Source organism: Erithacus rubecula (assembly GCF_903797595.1).
Source record: "Erithacus rubecula genome assembly, chromosome: 8".
In the NCBI taxonomy this organism is placed as follows: Eukaryota; Metazoa; Chordata; class Aves; order Passeriformes; family Muscicapidae; genus Erithacus; species Erithacus rubecula.
This window is the reverse complement of record NC_136659.1, coordinates 25426215-25447656: the sequence shown is the minus strand read 5'-3', so window position 1 is coordinate 25447656 and position 21442 is coordinate 25426215. Positions and strand designations below refer to the sequence as shown.

Sequence of the window (21442 nt, the reverse complement as noted above, 5' to 3'; positions counted from 1 at the left end):
GAGAAACAAGCGAAAAAGCGAGCCGGTGGCAGCTGAACAGAAAGCCAAGGACACAAGTCCAAGCAAGCGCTGGGGCTGCGGCTCAGTGAAAAGCCTGCAAAGGATCTTTGGGCTGACTTGAAAGGGCTTGGAACGGAGCGCACCAACAAACACCGCTCTCCATCCTCCCCCTTCCCACTGCCGCTACCACAGAAAAAAACCCCAAGAGTTACAGAGACGTTTCCTTCTCTCTGCGTTCAGGCCAGAAACGAGATTTTACACTTTCCCCATGACCAACAGGGCAGCTCATGACTACGAAAGCTCCTCCCGCAAGAAACACGGCCCGCAGCATCCCGCGCATCCCCGGCTCAGCCCCTATCCGCCGGCCGCTCCGGCCGCGGCCCGGGCGCAGGGACACGGACAAGCCGCGGAGCCGCCGGCCCCGAGCGCGTCCCAGCCGCGGAGCCGCGGCCCCGAGCGCGTCCCAGCCGCGGAGCCGCCGGCCCCGAGCGCGTCCCAGCCGCGGAGCCGCCGGCCCCGAGCGCGTCCCAGCCGCGGGGCGAGGGCCCCGAGCGGCCCCGGCGGCCCAGCCGCGCAGGCTCCGGGCAGCGGCCGCGCCCCGCCCGCCCGGGCTCGCCGGGAGGGGAGGGTAAGGCCGGGGGTGGCCCAGGGAGCGGGGCTGGGGTCGGCGCCGCGGGCGCCCGGCCGGGCGGGACGGCGTCTCCGTCCTGCCCCGCGGGGCTCGGGGCGGACCCGAGGGGCGGCAGCGGGCTGGGTGCACCCCTGCCACATGCCGCTCACAGACTGTTTTCCCTTCTTTTCCTTGCCCCCGTCTCTGTGCGGACAAGCCCAGCCGTGGTGGGGATCAGAGCACAGGGCTGAGGCCTGCCCGGGACGGGGGCACCTGCAGCAGCCAGAGCCAGCCCGGGGCCCGGGGCAGAAGGGGCGGAGGGCACCGAGCAGCGCCCATGCACAGCCCGGCCCTGCGCACCGCGCTGCCGCCGGGCAGCGGGCACAGCTGTGTGCAGCTGTGCACAAAAGCCCTTCCACTCCGAGCCACGAAAAGATACAAAGCGCTTGGAAGGAAGGAAGCGCCGCCAGCGCTCAGCAGCCAGGAGACCGCTGGGGACAGGGACCTGCCACTTCCGCGATGCTGCGCAGGAGGTCTGCGGTAGGAATTGCCAGAGCTCTTGCTGCCTGCTTCCAGCTTAGGAGATTCACCCTCCTTTTGCTCATTCCCCTTTCCACAGTCAAAGAGCATAAAGCACAAAATGCCTTCTATCGAGCAAAAGACAAACAAAGAAATGCAACCATCCAAAACCCAAGCCAGAGTGCATCTGGCTTGGGATGAATACTGGACCATGTCAGCCTGGAGTGAGAATTTTTCAGAAGGCTGGACTCCAGTCCAAAACGGACCCTGTCATTTGGAGTCTGAATATGAAAACAGCTTGCAAAACATTTTTTCAGGCTTCTGACAAAAGAGTTGGTCCTTCTTTTGCTCTGGTATCTAGGCTACATTGTGCAGGCTCATGCATATCACTGGTTTTATTCACATGAGTAATTCCATTTGAATTTGGAGCGACAACGTGTATGTGTAAAGTTACTCATATGCTTTTTGTCTCTTTTATATATTGAAATGATGTGGGTTTGGTTTTTTTCCATTTAATGGTGCAGCCCAGTAACTGTTGGCACCAAGGTTATAGTGAACCATCACAGTTATTATTACTGTTTGTCAGCTGACACCTTTGTTTTCCTTGCCAAACTAAAATGCAGCTATTCCTCTCTGTGCAATCTATTCCAGCTATGCAATTATATCATGTTTTTATGGAACCATCTTTCACCTGATGGTGTAAATTCATCTTCATTCTATAAAAGATCTTTTTGTACTCAGCTTTTCCTCCAGTGATGACTGACAGTCATTCCAGTTGTGCCATCTGAGTCTTTCTCACACAAGTTTCTCATGATTTCTCCCATACAGAATAATCTAAATTCAGACCAATTCCAACAGGATATCTGGATGTTTTAATATCTGCCAGCTGGACCTTTTTATTATTCTCATTCCCAAATACCCTTTCTTTCCTCCTTTGTATTTCTTCAAGCTACAACTTCTTCTATTCTCATAACCTCATATGTCTTCTTTATCTCATTGCTGCATGTTTGTCTAAGGGCAAAATGTCACAGTGACAAAAAACCACAATGTCCATCTTCCATGAAGCGTGGCATTTAGTGTGACTGAGTGTTTTATTAGATGCTTCTTTTCCTCAGTCAGGGGATATAAAGAAAATCAAGTAAAATTCAATGCAGACTTTTTGTTTTTAATGGAAGATAATAGCTTTTCACTGATACTCTCATACTCTCAGCTCTCAGGTATATACTCTAGTACCTTAATTTGTGCCTGAGGAGAGAAGTCAGGCTGAGCAGCCACTCATTCCTTTGTCAGCCAGAGTCTTCTTCCTAACCTAGAAAATTTTGTGAATTTCTGTAAGTCTCCCTTAGGAAATAAAGTATTTTAAAGTTACTTCAGCAGCAGGTCACAAGCCATCAAGAAGATGCATTCAGTCACAACTAAGGACAGATTTATTACATTCAATTTCCAGAGCACCTGCCTACTGCATCTTGAAAGAATCCAGCTAGTTAGTTTTTGTGAAATCCCCAGATGATGCCTTCTAGGAACACTGAGAACTGCACTTTCTGGGGGAAGGGTGATGACCTGTGCATGGAAAGGACCTGCTCCAGTGGTGACAGTACAAATTGCTCCCAAGGAAAGGCTAAAAGGCCAAATACATCTTAAGACTGCCCTGTGAACATGGTGGGAATTTCTCATTCCTTTTATCGTAAAGTCTGAGGACCAGGAGCTGTATTTCCTCCCTGTGTCACATCTAGAAGATGCAAAATCACCTGTTTGTCTCCAGTAATTCCTGCAGAGCTGGCTTGTTGCTGCAGCACTTCACAGCCAGGGTGTCCATTCCATTTAGGTGCTGAGACCACAGCAGAGACTGAGTTCTGCCTATGGGTGGAGTCACCAACAGGACCCTAAAGATTTGAAAAGCAGATTAGGTTCCTGAAGTAAATATACAATTAAGGACCATAAATAAACAAAACCCATACACACATTGATTATGAGCATAAACTTTTGATCAGACATGGCTGCTGCCCTGGATTTATATATCTGTAACATGCTATACTTGTATCACCCAGGGATGTGTATTTAGGGAAGCTCTTTCTCAGAAACCTCATTCAAAAGTGAGACTCAGTTACAAGATGTATTGCTAATGCAAATTGGAATTAACAGATTACTTGGGGAGATCTACTAATCAAAACTATATATTTTATTTTTTTTAGTTTATAAAAAAGCCCTATTCTTAAAAAAAAAAAAAAACAACAAACCTATCAACTAACAAACAAAAACCAAACAAAAAATTCCCAGCAAATGAAATTTTAGTTTATTAATGTAACTAAGGTGGTTAAAATGTATTAAATTTCATCTGTACTATAAAATATATTAAAATACAGTGGAAAAGGCAATTTCTTGATTCATATGCTAGAAGTGTATGTAAAAATGTAACAACCCCAGAAGTACTTTAAATACTGAATTTCTTTTTTCCAGATACGTCCTCCTCAACTATATTTGGGAAATAGCTGAAATATTTACTGTATTATTATAAACCAAGTTTGTATTTCTGTATTTGTTTACTTAAAAATAAGAAATATACCTAGCATATAGAAAATACACCTGCATAATTTATATTTATTTAATAAGTTAATTTATTACTACTTAAGAGTTCACTTTGTAACAGAGATTAAATAGTGCTGCAAAACACTAATGACTAATGAATTTTAATTTCTGGGTGAAAGCTTCTAGAAAAAACACAAGACAATATATTAATAACGTCAATCTTCAAATTTTAATTTTGGAATGATATGCAAACATAAATTTATTATGAACTTCTAAAATTAAAGCTTTAATATTAATGTGATCTGAATTAAAGAAAAGCAGTATCTTGCCTGCAGAGCTCCAGGAACAGGCAGTGAGTTTTTCTCGGGCAGAGATCGATGGTGTTCTCTCTGTTGTGCAGTGCAGGTGCCAATGCCCTCGGTGCTGTGGCACTGCTCTCTCCAGAGGGAGCAGTTACATACAGAGCCCTACAGCAGATAGAAACTGGAATTATACCTGCCTGTTTCAGAAGAGTTGCCCCCTTTGAAATACCTGTTCATGTCAAAAAGCATTTTGAAGCACTGAGATATAGCAGTGATAATGTTTACAAATACTGCCTTCAACTTGTTAAAATTCAACTGTTACACTCAGTTTTTCTGTCAGTTTTTTAGTATGTCTACTCTAAGCTTTATTCAGACAACAGGATTGTTATTGTTTTACTTGAAAGTACCTTTCTTCTGAACCCTGAAATCAGGATGGAGCTGTGTCTTCTGCTCTGATTTGCCATTTTACAAACCCTCTTTCTGTCCTTTAGCTTCTCCCTGTGAGAAGCAATACCTCTTTCTGTTCCTTTTGTCTTGACTCCTGCACTTTCAAGCTCAGTCATGTGGTAATTGCATGTTTTACAACACGTGGCAAAACCAGGCCCTTATTTCAGTTCAGAATGCTAATAATACAGAACTGTCACAGACACCCTGTTCCTAGAGCCATTCACACTTTCAGGTTGGAACTCTGGAGCTGAGCATCTTTGAAAATTACCTCCTGTATTTTGAAAAAAAACTAAAACAAAAAAAAAACCCACTACAGAAACAGTTCAGGTTGTCCTGAGTTTAGGAAAAAAAAAATTGCAAGCCAGAGGATACTAAATTTATCACACTTAGTGAAGCAATGCAAGTAAACATTATATACTGAAAAAACAAGCCTTTTTCTCTATTCTAAACAAATTGTGTTTGTTTCTAAAACTTTGTAAGGGCCTTGCAAGTCTCCAGAGTTTCCTCATTCATGCAGGCAGTCCTGTTAGAACAAACTTACAATAAAACCACCTCTAGAGCCAAGGTTTCTAGGATAAGTACAAATGGGAAGATCTGTTATTATTTTTGAAGAGCAGTAAAACATCAAGTTGTCTAGTGAGAAAATGCAGTGTTCTGTCTGGAAAGGTTCAAGGCCTAAGTTCAGAAAACTGGGTCATTAACAAAAAAAGCCCCAAACAGAGCAAGATTTCCTACTTGGGCCCCTCCCCATATGAGTGCTTTCATAGCTCATTATATTCCAAAAAGCTTGATAATTTTAAAATGAAACTTTTCTGAGTGTACTGAAAACAGATGGAAATGAATCAAGGGGCCGAGACAGAAAAAAGCTTTAATGAAGATCTATTTAAGCAATACTTTAAATAAATAAATCATTTGTCTGAGAAACCACATCTATCAGAAATATAAATAATTATATAATGAACAGATAAACTACATTTCCTGAAGTAATTCCTGTCTTGCTGCATTTCCTGAATTATCTGTATTATGAAACAGTAGTGGGGCACCATTAATTGATACACAGTGCTATAGTTACTGCACTAATTGCAGCTCTCCAGGCCCTCAACTCAGCTCCTCCAGCCCTTTAACAATTGGGATTGATTGCACAGGAGCTATTTTTAGAATGGAATGGCAGAACGCTTTGGAGAGCAGCAGACATTTTTGTGTGTGCTACAGCTGTTTTGGGGGAAAAAAATGTTGAATAAGAAAGTTTAGAGTTGTCTTTTTTTATTTTTTTCTGAAGTCAGAGCTTATTGATATTGTATCAAGTTGAAACTGAGGTCAGTGGTGCACGACACAGAGGACAAGGCACAGTGACGTTGTTCTCAGAAGAGGAGCAGCTTTTCTTTGGAAATGTGCCTGCTAAGGTTTACAGTAGATGAGCTCTGGTGGGCTGGGTTCTAATAGACAGGCAATCTGGGAGTCAGTTTGCAGTTTAAAATACCAATGATGAAAGGCAAGATTCATCATTAACTTGGTGGGGTTTTTCCCCAGCTCTGAAGTGGAGGATTGTAGGTTTGCTTCCAGAAATGACTTAGCTGAGAGTAAATGGTGAGATTCACAAGGGTCAGCCCCTGCTCAAAAGGTGTGACTGGGAGGAGAACCCATTCAGTTCATCCCAGCTTGGCCTTTTGTTATCCCATCCTGCTGCCTGCATTGCAAGAGTTCAGCTGGGCTGGATAAACAACTGGACAGGACTTTGTTGCTAAGCTGTTACATGAAATCAGGGCTGTCATCGTCTCTGAATGTTTGTACAATAGGAGGCAAGGCTTGGAGGAAGAAAAACAAACAGAAATATGTAGGAGGAAGGATAACCAGCTTTATAATGGACAAAAAAAACCCCCAAACCAAAAGGGGGCAATCCTGTTTTACCTTTGTAAAGTATTAGTAACCTGTCACCCTTTTCAGAGTAAATGATAGCAATGGCAGTAATACCTTGGCACTGTTACACTGCACTGCATCAGCAAATTTGAAGTGTTGTACTTAGGAAATGACTGTCCCCATTTAGCTGTGGAAGTGAATGATTTGGCTGTGGTTGCTCAGAAGCTTGGCAGAGTTAGGGAGATAATCCCTGTTTCATACCTTCAGCTGCTTTTCCCTTTTCAGCAGGAAGCCAGAAAGCATTATTGACTTACACACCTATAATGTGTCATTACTTCATATCTGCTAATTCCCCTGGAAATGAGAAATGCTCCCTCACTAAGTGCCACCCATCTTTGTATTCCTTTAAAGAAAACACACAAAGAATATCCTTCAGTTTCTACAGTAACAGCTTACAATATTGGTTTGCATAAAAAAACAACAACAAAATTGAATGAATATGCTGTAAGAGATTCTCTAGCTTCTCTTTGTCACTGAATATATTCCAGTCTTAAAAAGGCTAAATTTTAGAGATTAATTGGATGATAAATTAAGTTAGGTACGAGAATTTAATATTAATATTAAATATAACTAGCTTTTGTATCTAGTTTGTTTTACTGTAATCTTTGCTCCTCCCCAAGTTAAGTGCAACTTGCCCTGGATTTACACATTACTATTAAGCAAATGACTGTTCCCTATTGATTTCCATGCTGGCTTCTCAGTGCAGCTGGAATCTGGCTTCCACTGAAAAGTCTTGGAATTGGGAGCCTTTGTCACCTCATTTGGTGACATGCCACCTCAGACACATTACCAACACAAATTCCAATATTTGGTATAATGCTGAAGGGGGAGGGTTTGGGTGTGCTTTGTAAAATAATCTATGTTAAAATAAGCCACTGTTTTGAAGAGGATTCATAGAAGAATGTTTTCCTGGTACTTATGTCTTCACAGAACACAGTGACATCTTGTGGCACGGGAAGGGCTGGTGTCATTTTATTCCAGATGCATCCTCATTTCAGCAGGTTTACAGATAAAAGTCTAAACAAATTCTGGGCAACTGCTAATGCATTACTTCCATCTGTAATATTCACTCTTTCCAAAGTTTTTTTTTTTTAAGTACAGATTTGTCTAAAGTATTCTTTTTAGTTGTGAAAAAAGCCCTGGTATTGTAAATGTAGTCCGTTGGAGTTTCATTTCAGTTCACTGATATTATTTGGAAAACATTCAGTTCCAGGAATGTTCTTGATACAAGAATCTGAGTCAGAATTTCAGGTGCATTACCCAAGTTAGTGTTTTATCACAGACCACAAAGCTGTCCAATGTTGCTTTTGATGGGACTGAAAAAAAAAGGTGGAGACTTTCCTTTTTTGTGTTTTTGCAGAGCAGGCAGGGTGTGGACCCCTCGGGCAGGGCTGCCCTGGGCTCGGCGCTCCCCGGATGGGCGGCTGGAGCCCGCGGGGCCGCGCCCTGTGACCGCTGCAAGCACGCCTGTGCCGTCTGCGGGGGCGCGCTCTACCTCTACGGGGGCCGCGGCAGCTGCGCCCTGCGCGACTTCTGGAGGTACCACACAGGTGAGCCGGCCCCCTGCTCCGGATTAAAGCCATCCTGCCATCGGGGAGTTCAGGATGCTCTGCATTTAACAGATTATCCTCATTTAAAGTCTTTCCCTCGCAGGGATGGACAAACTGCTTTTTGTGCATTGGGCAGATGGGGGTGTTTGCTCCTCTTGCAGGTTTGATTTCGGTTCAGTTCGTTTTTTTCTCGGCCAGAAATATTGAGTCATTTAAAATATCCTGGTTCAAGCAAGGGATATCAATGAGCTTTCCTGACTCTCTAACATATCAGTAGTTCAGCACAAAGGGAACATGTCGGTACATTATCTTGTAGGTTTGTAGTATCAATGCGCTATCAAATATAAGCCTTTATATTTTTTGGCTTGATGTATGGTTTTCCCTGTTCAATTGTTACAGGAATAAACCAGAATTATGCTGGGGCTCCTGCTCATGGAATTGTTGAGTTTTGATGTAGGTAACACTTAAAATACAAGCAGTAGCAATTACCATATTTAAAAGTAACTATTAGTATTATGCATGTATATAATTTTTGGGAGAACAGGGGAAAGATGACAACACACTTCATTTTAAGCAGCACAGCCACATTCAATGCCTGCCTTTTCACCTTTTCCCTACTGTTTATGTGTTGGGTGCACCACTGTCTAAACTTCAGCTTTGGTTTGTAGTGAAAAATGAATGGGAAATGTTGGATTGCTCAGGAGACGGTCCAGAAGAACTGGAAGAACATTCAATGGTGGCTTACAAGGTAGTAGACCAAGATTATACTGTCCACATCCTGACATTTTATTTTCCTACTATACAGTGCAGTAAAATGCCCTAAATTATTATGTACTGAAATACTATGCCCAGAAAGCATTTTTGTGTTGGGGCAGTTCTGGATGTAGCTGTACCAGTGTTTGGGAATCTTTCTGAACAGGGTGACAGTAATTCAGCTCTGCAGCAGCCCCCTGCAGTTAGTGCTGAATAAGTAGCAGTAATACCAGATAAAGACCCTGGCAGCACATTCTCTGACTTATCTGTGCAGTTGTAACAGTTGCTCTGAATTCATTTGCATGATCAGCTACGGCATAAAAACATTCACTACAGAACTCATGTACAAGAGGGACGGGGGAGTGAAGGCAAGTAAGAATTACAGCCCTGCCTGTGTGGGGAAGACAGAATTAGGATATCAGGAGCTATGACTCAATGAAATATTTTTATAAACATGCATAATCCAATATTACCTGAGCAATGCCTCAAGAGAGCTCCAGATTCCCAGCCCTGAAACTGCCCCAGGCTGACAGAGTGGTTCTGAAATGCCATCCCCATCAAACAGCAGAATGTTCTTCAGGGCTTCCCACTGGGAGAGAATAAAGAGAGAATAATTAAAAGTTGGTGGCTTTTTGGGATTAATTGTTAAAAGATCATCATATTGTTAACTAAATTTTGCTGATAGCAACCCTTGTGTTTAAAAATGGTTTTTAAATTTTTTTTTTTCATTCTATGTGCCTTCCTGTGAGTGACAGATATTTGTGCATTTTGCAGGGCAGCCTGTACATTTTTGGTGGGATGGTGGATTCTGCTTTCACACAAGCAAAAACTCCTCTCTGGATATATGAAGTTGGTATGGTACACAATAGCCAGTCTTTTACATGGGACATTCCAAGTCCATAGGCAGTAATAAATAGAAAGGAATAAACTGTTTTCTGCTGCTTGTAACAGAGCCTTCCCTAAGCTTTACAACAAGTAATGTGTGTAAAACTGTGTGCATATTTTGCCCTCAAAATTGGGCTGTTAAGCTATCAGAGACATAGGTCTTACTTCAAGTAGAGAGTATTTTATGAGAAAATTTTATGTATTTTAGATCTCAGAATTTCCATTCCTCTCTCTCTCCTTAAGTTTACTATTTGATCATAAGACCTGATAATTCATGTATTATTTTTTATACCACATATATTTTAAAAACCAAGCTCTTATGGAGGAGAACAGATCAGTAAAGTATATCTCATTTTGTACTTTCACTGAAGAAACATAGAAGCTAGAACAAGAGAAATCAAATATAATTAAATAAGAAGGTGGGAAATTAACGTTTTATGACACAGATTTTTTTTCTCCTAAGAACAAAAATTAGAGATCTCATAAGTGTGTATTCTAATAAAAACAGTGCAGCACTTGAATTTAATAGCAGTGTCATACACCATGGATTCTCTCTTTTGAAATCCTGTGTGCAGTAATGGCTGTTATTTTGTTGTCAGATCAGGAGGGGAGAGAGAGAGGCTCAGTTCTGTTTGTGCCAGTAAATCTTGTATCCAAACCAAGATTTAAGTTTCCTGGCTTCTTTTGCTACTTCACTATGTAACCTTAAGTCAGTGTTTTTTTCCAGTTCTTCCTTTGTGCTTTCCACCAGTTATCTGAGATAACCTGCTTGGAAGAAAGAAAAGCCTCAAAACACATTTTCAAGGAGAAAGCATCTTATTACTCACAGTACTTACCAGTGGAAATTAGAAATGAGTTATTCAGCATTGGTTGTGTGTCTAGCTGTTTCGTAATTATTATTTAAAATCTTGTGGCAAGAATAGCTTTAAATAATGCAAGCCTGCACTGATTTTTCATTGTATCTCTAGGTTATCAGGTATTTCCTCTCCTTCACAGTGATCCCAGATTTGTGATTGTTGGCTGTTATTTGAGGGCTATTTAAGGGAGCTGTGAAAAAGAAGAAGAAATAATAAATCTGCCATAATAAGGTGTATGTAGTAAGCAGAAGGAATCCACACATCCATAGGGAAATCTGGGATTCCTACAAGTTCAGAAAATGATGAAAATCACAGGTTACATCTGCATTATGAAATTTAGCTTTAGGAAGCAGGAATGCAGTGTGGTACCTGTGTGATTCTGTATTGGATAGGGATAGAGGAAAACTGTTCAAACTGTGTCTCCTGCGAGTCTCTTGGTGCTGCTGTCTTAGCGGGATTTCTTCAGCCTTGTCAGAAAACACCAGGACGAGACCTCTGAAAATGAGCTGTGTAATTGCAACAATTGCTGCGGGAGGAGTGTCCTCTGGTGGTGCGGGATCTAAACTGCGCTTTATTAACAATCCCCAGATTCCGCAAGATGGACAGAGAGCTGCACCGAACCAGCAGAGACGGAGGTAAGGAGCCAGGAAGTGGGGAATGTGTGAATCAAATGCCTGTTGCTTTGTTGATTAAACAGATTGCTTTGAAATATGTTCCCCCAAACAGTTCCAATCTCATCTCTTCAGAGACATGTGGCTATACTTTATTTCTTTGCACTTTCAATAACTTAAGGCTTTTTCCTTCTTCAAAACAGTGTTTAAAAATACTGCTCTTAAATTTTAAGTCCTATATAAGAAGTTAAGTCCTCTCCTCTGCTGCTGCTTCTGTTTTTCTGAAATCCTTATCAAGAAAACTAATTTTAAATGGAATGTTACAACCATACGTGAAGCCTGTGCTTTTAGAAGTAGGGTTGTGAAAACAGATTGGCAGCCACGCTAATACGTTTTGGAACGTGAAGTGCTGCAGCATTTTTCATTTCTTCAGTGTGAACACGTGGACTCACCAAGCTACTGCCACTTCTAATTGAAACCTGAGTGGAAGCATTTATGGCTTGGTCTTTTGAGATTGGTCTCGTATCACTACACATTAAGAATCACTCATTTTTTGCTACTGAAACTTCATCATCACAATGCTTTTATACTTTGAAATTACACCTCCGAATTTTTTAAGATGTGACACAGTTACTACTCTGGTTACCTGTGCTTAAGTCAAAAGAAAATTTGGGACTGCAGGGTCATTTGTGGAGGAAAAAAAAAAGTGTATTTCCAAGACATACATTGCTGCTGATATGACTTGATAGGTTTTTGTCTTATTTTTGAATTGTTCCAGAGCTCTGCACCAGCTAACAGAAAAGGTCACAGTGCAGTCGTGTACCACTCCAGCATGTACATCTATGGGGGATACGTTGGCATCAAAGGCATTTCTCAAGAGTTTTGGGAATTCCATTTTGGTAAGTTAAAAAAGCAGGATAAGGTTTTTATCCAGTGTAAAACAACAACAGCAGGAGAGCATGGTTTGCTCTGCTAAGAAAATGCTTGTCAGTAGAAATGCTCCAAGTTAGTTTTGGCTTCTCTTTGACAACATTTAGCAATAAATTCTGTCAATTCAATTAATTGCTGGTTGAAATTAATTAGACTACTACACTGGGATGAGTTTTTCAATATTTGCCAGTTTTACAGGTGAAAATCAGGGAGAATGTATGTTTACTATTCACTAAAACGCTTCAAGGATTACTAAAAACTTTCATATACAGCAAAAAACGTGATTTCAGCCTGTTAATGCTATCTTTTTATCTCAAATCTCCAACTGACCATGGGGAGCCAAACCTGACAGGAGATAGCTTAATATCATATGCATTACCAGTCTGATTATTGCAAACCAGATGATTCCCAGAGATTTCCTAAATGCATAACTTGTTATCTGATGGCCATTCTTTCACTATTTTGAAACAAATGATGGGTTTATCTCATCCTTCCTTCCCTCACAGGGAGAATATGTGTAGACATTAATGAATTAATGTTTTTGTTGACTGACTTTTCCCCTCTAACAGCCAGGAAAGTATCTTTCTGTGTCAAAGTCAATGAACTGACAAAGCTGTAGGAAAAACTGCTCTGTAAATAAAATTTCCATGGCATCTGTCACACAGCATCTGACATTTTCATTAAAAGTTTATTTCAAAACTGATTTTTTTAAATGCACTTTTTCAGTGTCAGAATTTAAGCTGTTAACTCATAATAAGCTTAGAGCAGAAACCCTTATTCTCCAACTGAATAGTTACCTCCTCCAGGAAGTAAATTCTTTCTCAAATAGGGTAAATGTGATCCATCTATAAATCAGTGTTTTTGTTTCAGACACAAGGAGGTGGCTGCGTGTCTCCAGCCCCTGTCACAGCAGCGGCCCCGGAGCTCGGCACGGCCACTCAGCAGTGGTTTACCACACAGCCATGTACCTCTTTGGGGGGCTGATGGGGCTCACTGAACAGAGGGACTTGTGGAGGTGGGACTTTGGAAGCAGCAGCTGGTCCAGCATCAGAACAAGGTAAACTGTTCTATTTGTTACACTGAAAAAGCAGAGAAAGAGAAATAATCTTACTCTTTGGTACTGGATGCGGGTGGAGAGGGAGCTGATGCCCTCTTGGTAATTGTAGGGATTGTTCAGATCAGGATGCAGTGCTGCTGCCATCCCTGGGGCTCCAGTTGGCTTTGCTTGGGAGAGCTGTTGGCAAGGTGTTGATGCAGTTGTCAGCAGTGTAATTTTGATGTCCCCATGCAGCTGTTCAGCAGTCATCCTTCTGATTCAAAAGGAAAACAGAAGCTAAAATCAGTGCTAAGTTTCTTGCTGGTCTCCTCTTAACTGCTGGTTTCTCTTACCTTCAGCCAAGGACCTCCTCCAGTGGTAGGTCATGCTTCAATAGTATTCAAAGACTCTATGCTGATTTTTGGTGGAGGGATTTCAAATTCCAGCCCTAATGAAGACCTCTGGAAGTATCATTTCCATACGCAGACATGGAAGAAGCTTAGTAGTATTACAAAGGGAATCTTTTCTCCTAAAATGTATCACTGCATCTTAGGAATTGGTGTGGATTTCCAAACTACCTCAGATTCAGCTGATAGCTTCCCCAGCCACAGCCAGAGTGAGCAGAAGGACTGTCCCCAGCTGGTGCCCATCCCGAGGCACTCTGGCTTTTGTAGCTACTTCTGCCCGCAGCCCACGGAGCGGAGCAACGCCATCGAAATGAAAACCTTCAGCCTGCCCCTGGAGCCAGTGGAATTCCCTGCCCTCCAGACCACTTCAGAGGCAGGACTAGGCCCAAACAGAGTCAGGAGCTGTTTGTCCAAGGACAAGTCTCTCCATCTGTCAGCCTGTTCAGGAGAGGCCTTTGCTGCTGCTCAGGCTGTGGGTGAAGGGGAGAGAACCGAGGCCGCGGGGGGTGAGAGCAGCAGCACCAACACACTGCTGCTCGTCGGGGGCAAACCTTTGTCCAGCTTCTCTGAGATCTCCTTCAGGCAAATGGAGTTTGATTGCTTGTGATTGCTTTGCTTGCAAAGTGAAGGAATAAATTTCCACCACCGTGGCAGTAGGTGGAAAACCAACTGCTTGCAACTGTCTTCAGCTTCCTATCAGCATGCTGGGAAAAAAAATAATTAAACCTTCTCATACTTGCTGTGAACAGATTTTTTACAATGTTAACAAAACCCGACATATATTTAAGTCACAACTTGCATGTAAGTTGTGATTTCTGAGAGGAGCTTGTTGGAATGCTGCTCTTTTTGTTACTTTTCTCCTGGTCACTTCATACCCTTTCAAGTTGCAATGGCTGATGCTGCCTTGAAAATCAGGACTGCAAAAATCCATACTGGCTCCACAAGATGCCATTTCAGGGGCAAAGCTTGCTCATTTTGCACTGGCATAAGAGAGAAATACAGTGACATTTGAGGGATTCAATTAGTCTTAATAGGAACGTTCTCTAAGATTTTAAACATTTTATTTTCTTGAATATTAATACATTTGCAACATGAGATGGCCTACAACAAAGGAACCCAACAGACAAATCAGCAGCTGAATTCTAGAAAATATTCAAGGATTGTATATAACCTTGAGGAAGTGAAACAATGAGTGCACTCTGAAAATCATCATCAAGCACCAAAGGAAGGGGATTATACCTGTAAGAACAAAGGATGTACCAAATGAGTGTTGGCTTTAATGACTGAACACAGAATCAAAAGGGTTTCATTTCCCACAGCAGGGTGGGGAGGGAACAGAAAGAGGAGGGTTTGACAGAGTGGCACAAAGCATGGGCTGTTTTGACTGGTAACTCATGTTTTAAGCCACAAATTAATTTCTGCTTTTCCAACTCCATCTCTCTTTAATCACCCTACATGGTACTTGTTATACATTTCCCCTCTGTACCAGTAAATTCTGAGTTCATATATGGTTTTTCTTTGCTAAAAAGTGCTTGTTTTGCAAGGTAATATTGTCCAGCGTTCAAAGCATTTATTTCCATAGAAGTTACCAAATACTGGCCTTCTGACAGAACATCAGCTGTCTGTAAGAGCTGCTAGTATCTGAAATTACCTGGAAGTGTAAATTAATACTTCCAAGAATTTGAAAAGTTTACTTTTCAAGTGCTTCACAGGAATAGTGACTATCAAGTAATCTACAGATTTCAAGAATATTTATAAGTAAACTGTCATGTGAATTCAATAGGAAAATTATAGATAAAATTTTTGGTTTTGCCAAAAGCTACTTAAGAGTTATCTGGACCATCCATGACCCTTACCTGGAAATGGAGAGAATTGTGCACTGCCATGTGAATAAAGCCTGCTCAGTTTTCTATCACTGAGTGTTCATTTTCACCTTTATGAGTCTAAAATACATGTTTGAATTTTAAAACTGAACAAAGAACTTACCTTTCTGACCAATGAAAACAATTCTGCAAGCCCCAGTCATTTCCTTGGCTTCGAGGGCTGCCCAGGCTTTGAGTTTCTCCTCTAGGAACAAGAATTTCCCAGTTTGAGGAGGTTTGTTTGGAAGGGACATCAGCAGAGTGACTGAGCTGAGCATGTACTCAGCACTACAATCTCAAACCAGCAGCTTGTTTTCCTTGTGCTGACTGACATGTCTGTTTTGGCATTATCCTGAGAGCTGCTGTAACATACAGCTTTTTATCTGGGATTGACAAGGGAAGGAAATTTAACTGGAAAGGGCAACAATAAACCAGTGATTTTTCCAAGTCACGCGAAGGCCTCCTGGCAGGTAGCAGTATCCTGGGGATGTGTAAGAGCCCAGGAAAATGCCATCCAGCCTCTGCCATTCCTTTCTTCCTGCCCCCTCAAACTCTCTTCCCTTTGGCAGCCCCACGAAGGGTTTAACATTTACTCAGAGCCAACGCAGACACGAGCCAGCCCAAAGGCAATGGCTTGGCACAGGCAGGAAAAAGCAGCTTGGATTGTGCCCATCTCCCCTGTTCCCTCCCCTGGGCTCTGCCTGTGTGCCAGGTCAGGTGGGGGCACCAGCACTGGCAGCACCACACCCACTCCATCACCCAAAAGATGCCAAACCTCTCGAGCCAGCCCTAAGGACCTGCTGTTCCCTGCCCAGGTCATGAGGAGAGCAGGGCACACGAAGGGCCTGGCTGGAGGGATGGGGGCTCAGGGCTGGCTCGTTGCAATGCTGTGCAAGGGGAGAGAGCCCTGATCCTGGTGTGGGGGGTCTGTGCTGCAGCAGCTCTGCTGAAACTACTGGAGGCCCTTTCTCCCCTTGTGTTCCATTCCCAGATCTTCAAAAAACAAGGGTGAGCTCAAGCTGGAAGGGAAGGGAGTTGGGATTTGAAGTGACTGCATCCCACAGATGCCTGCAGGAGTGCCTGGCACCTCAGTCCACTCTGGGCATGAATAATCCATATTTCAGGTACCCTCCAGTATCCAGACCTAGGGACACAATCCTTGCTCACACCACTGTGACACTTCCTGGGTCATATCCCTCTTTCAAACAGCCAGTGCTACCAGCTACACCAAAAGGGTTCTCAGAGCACCTCACTCCTCTTTTCCCACTGCAGTCACCTTTTCAGAGAGGGAGAAAAGAGCCTTTGTGGATGTGCTTATGATATTTCTCTGTAACTGTAGCAGTTGATGAGAATTCATCCCAGACCCAAGTGAGTGACCAAAAGCTGCTGCCATCTGAAAGCTCGGTGGTGGCCTGAATGAAATAATGAATGGAATTACTCCAGCTAGTGGCAAATATTTAGAAACAAAACAAAATACACCATTTTTGGCTGGGACTGAAGGGGCTGCCACTGAAGTTGGCTGTTTAGGATGTCTCTGAAAAACAGGAAATCCTGCATGTACCTGATATGCTCACAGAAATTCAATCCATAGAACAAAAGCAAAAGGATGCAGCATTCTTGGCAACCTCATCTGAGACACAAGATGCACTGTTGTATCATAAATTGTATATAAGAGAACAAATTAATCAGTGCTAAACTTCTCAACAAATTGTCTTTGACATTTGGTTTCTGAATATTAAAATGTATGAATGGCAGAAATATTTTATTCTAAAATGCAGATACTCAAAGAAGGCTTTTTCACTTAATAACAGAAAAACCTAAAGGTTTACTTGTAAGTGGATTTTAAGAACAACTCAGTGATTTATTGGTGGGATCACAGTTTGACCTACACAACAAATTATGCCACAAGAGAAATTATTTCCTATTACTTTAGTCATTAGAATGGAATAATTTCTCTTCCTTTGATACTTGCCAAATAGTTTTTGAGAAACAAAGATGATTAAAGGGTTTAGTTGCCCTTTGCTGCCTTCTTGAGCATTTAGGCAAAGCCAGGGCTTGTGAGTGAACAGTTTCCTTCAAACCATCATTAGTGCTGCTGTACTTGCAAAGCCAGCCCAGTCCCTTGCTGGAGACAGGAGTGAGGGTGCTCAGGTAACTGGCCTGCACTGGAACCACCCTGGGCAGCTCAGGCTCTCGTTCTGCACACGCCTTGGATTGGTTTTCAAAGGCACTGGACACCTGACAGTCCTCCTGGCCAATCTCAGCTCTGTTGAAAAAATGCATTTCATTCTTTAGCATCTACCTGCAGGCTTAGGTGCTGTTTTAAGTTATGCTTTAACTGACAACAGGTTAAGTTCAGAGCAGCAACCCAGTGCCCCAAGCCCCAGCTGACCCACCTCTTAGTGCTGTGCCTGTGTAACACAGGGGGCTTAAAGATGACTCTGCAAGGCTTTTGCACTGACATGGTGTATTTTAGACAAAACTATAGCATAAACATTCCAAGACTGGGTTGAGTGGACTACACATCTACTTGTTCCCATGTACAGTTTCAATACAGATCTCAGTTCAGTGCCTAGGACAGTTCATAAGTCACCAGTGTTGTGAAACAGAAGCAAGAGGGTGCACTTTGTCTTATAAAAAAACCAACAAATAAATTATACATTGAGAGCTATTGCCAAGCTTTACATACAAAAAGTAAAAATACAGTAGTTAGTGCGGCTTTAACAAAACAATCTAGCTAAAAAAATATTCTTATATACTTTAAAAATAAGTTTGTCCAGTTACATAGGTAGGGGTGTCTGTGTGTGTTTATGGAGCAGAGTGCTCAAGCCAAGCAGTCAAAAGGAGGAATTCTGCAGGAAAATCCTGTAGCTCCAGGCCCTGTGGGTCAGTGCTGCTGGGGTGCCTGTTCCTCAGGCCAGCAGCAACACAGAGCCACTCATCACACTGAGCCAGGCCCTGGCTTTAAGGGGCTGTGCTGAGCATCTGCATCCCCCAAGCACTGCCAGAAGCCACTGCAGCTCTGCCTCAGCACTGGGGCAGGGCCCTGCACTCCTGTCTGTGCTGCCAACACCTGGAGCAAACACACCCGGATCACACCTGTGTCACTGAAAGGCCATTAACATATATTGGTCTATGTTTTGGTTGAAAAGCTATGATTGTCCAGCTGCATTTGAAAGCTGTGGCATTACAGTGTCTAACAGCTACATATATATACATATGCATATATGTATATAGATACTACAACTTCCTAAGTTCAGAAACACTATGTGCCCAGACAGAGCTTTCAATGCTAGCTGGCTGTGGAACAGAGCTGCTATCACTTCACCAGTAGATTTGGATTGTACCAGAATATGCTCACAATGTGAAAAATACATCCAGTGCTGTTTGTGAAGGACACACTCATCCCAACAGGATGTCTTTGCTTCATGAAATAAGAAGGAAGGAGCAGGGTGCAGACAAAGGGAGAGCAGGCAAGGACTGCAAACATTTTGTACAGAGCCCCACATATAGCTGCACTGTTCACCTGAGCTGCTCTAACAGGGCTGCAAATTTTTTTGGAAGTTGTGTCCAAAAAATTGTCCAAAATTGTCTTAGTGCCTTCAGTAAGTTGTCTTCAACAAACTATGACTAAAATTTAAGTCTAAAATCAAATATATTCAAACTAATTCATTAACCATGACTGATTAACAGGTAAGTAGGTAATTTATGTCCTGTGATTTACCTAACATTAAACTCTATTACCACTAAACAAAATACGAGATTCCCTTAATTCTGGTGAAAGAAAGCCTCGAGTCCCACATTTTAATGGCCATTTCCTAAGCCTGTAACTGCACACAGCACATGCAGACTCTGATGGTCTTACATGGGTGAGACTGAAATGCATCTCTCTCGGGTTAATCAGTCTGAAATAAGAGCTGGGATGCTGTTATTATAAACACACAATTTCTATAAAACCTTTTACTCTAATCACAGAACATGACTGGAGTAAAATCACTTTTACTTTCAGATCCAATCACTTAGCATTCATTCATTCATTCCTGTCAACTCATACAGCTTTTAAGTGGTTGGCAGAGCTGCCAACATCCTGACACCAGATTCACACAAAAATTTTATTTATAAATCTCTTTAAATAAATACCAAAAAATAGACTTTAAGAGAACACTTGGACCCTACAGCCAATCAATCAATAGTATAGCAATGGTAGGAAAACACTTTCTTCTCAGTAGCACAGTGGCATTAACTGATACTTTGTAACACTAACTGTAGGAACTAGTATCCCTGTTTATGTTTGATAAAATGCAAGTGATGAGTAATGAGTAATGCTACCTTACCTGTTAGTCAGTCATGTTGTAACACAGTACCTCTAGCTGCAAAGCAGAGCAGTGAAGCCAAACTGCAGGATGTTCAGGTCACAAACCTGTGTCACACCTTGGTCTTGCCAGGCTCCCTATGTAAGCAATGACTGGGTTAGCTGAGTAAGCTGTAAGATAAATTGAGTGAATATTTGCTCCAAGTATCAGATATTGCTGGGAAGAGTTGGGTTTGTAGCCCCAAATCTTAGATATTGCAACTTCCCAATTTACTAGTTGAAATGTTTGCATTTTTATGTGAAGCTTCAAATATTAGTCCCCTGAAAACTGAGGAAAGCCTGACCCCTTTTAAGTTTCTCTGTGTGTGCATGTGTGTAATCACAACATTCCCCTCCAACCACTGCTATCCTGACCATGCTGAAGTAACAGTTGGTTATTTGGAACCATTTAGATTTTAAGGGACACACTCACCACACGCTGTTTACTTGTTATTTGCTGTGATGGCTTGGGAGGAATCTAAGGATGGTATTCAACATGCAGTGCTGGAAAACTGTAAACTTCTGTTATTCCAGTTTTGGGAGGGATTCAAGCTGACAGTTCGCAGAGCTTCTGAACCCAATGGGAAGAGCCAAATATCAAACATGCCTAAGAAAATGCTACTGCATTCTGTCTATTTACAAACCCAACACATGTAGCTGGTGAATGCCAGCTCAGCTGCTGAGCAAACAGATGAATAGCAAGTGCCAAGTTTCCACACACAGTCCTGGCTTTGTGCAGGAAGCAGACTGTTGCAGCCATTGCTTCCCTTTTCCTGCAGGAACTTTGCTGGCAACTGCATTATTAATCTAGACTAAGATATTTGATATTTGAATCAGGAATCTTCTACACCTTAATAAGCAGTAAGGCTCAGACTTTAAAGTATAAAAAAAGCCAATACTCAACTGGAAGTAGCAGTGAGAGAGCTGAAGGGCTGTGAGCAGGAGCCCTGTGCCTGGTCCAGTGGCTCCGCTGCTCCGGCAGTGCGGGAGCGGGACCTGCCCGTCTGCTGCTCCAGGTGCTGGCTGAAGAACACCTGCAGCCCCTGCCACCAATCCTGAAATCCTGGTGCTTGAAGCAATGGCTGCAAATCACTGCCTGCTATGTCAGTCCTACCACCTTTCTCTGGTCCCTACATTCCTCTATTAAGGCCTCAGGAGTTTTGAGAAGTGGCAGTGGGCCACGTAAAATCCACCTGGCTTCTCCCTTAACACACATTCAGCATCTTACAAAGAAGAGCACGAGAGCAACAGCAGCATGAACACCTGGGTCTGAAAGCAGCAGCCTTCCTGGGCGTGGCTTACTTGCACAACCCATAATGGTTTGGTCCAAAACTTTGTTTGCACTGAGACATGCACACAGCCAATGGGCAGAAATGAAGTTGTGCATACAGGTTCCAGAACCAAATTTCACATTTAAGTTTGTTTCTAAGAACCATATGCATATAAGTATCTAGAAACAGCAGCACTGTGCAGAAAACACCTTCCATCCCCAGTTATATGTACAAACCTCTTCCTCAGAAAGAAAGATCACAGTTGTTTCATCAGTGCTTCCCTGTTAGACATGGGATTCACCATCTTTGCTTCTTCTCCCTCTGACTCTGCATTACTTTTTTCACAGGCTATATCACCAGGGTCCACATAATGATACCACTGCTCAGAGCTCAAATGATCTCTGAACTGTATGCACTGTACCCCAAACTTCACCTGAGCACCCAAAGACCCTCACCTGCTCTGTGGAGTGTATGTTCTTACCTTCCTTCTACAGAGAAGTGAACTGCTTACATGAATTTTCAGGGTTTTTTTTCCAATTTTCATGCTAGTCTTCCTATTATTTGTTCCACACAAAACTATTAGATGACACTTGGAACAGGATTCAGAG

At 42.5% G+C, this 21442-nt stretch overlaps 1 protein-coding gene across 1 annotated transcript; it reads left to right on the top strand.

Moving 5' to 3' along the window:
• Window positions 1–268: 268 nt before the first annotated feature.
• LOC306804532 (uncharacterized protein) lies at window positions 269–21395 on the top strand (the record flags this gene model as incomplete). The annotated part of the gene is made up of 8 exons (XM_079311271.1): window positions 269–1150; window positions 7682–7871; window positions 8540–8619; window positions 9399–9477; window positions 10955–11001; window positions 11756–11876; window positions 12778–12964; window positions 13303–21395. The coding sequence occupies 8 exons, from the start codon at window positions 269–271 to the stop codon at window positions 13955–13957; spliced, it is 2241 nt and encodes a 746-aa protein (XP_079167397.1). The 3' UTR covers window positions 13958–21395.
• Window positions 21396–21442: the final 47 nt, after the last annotated feature.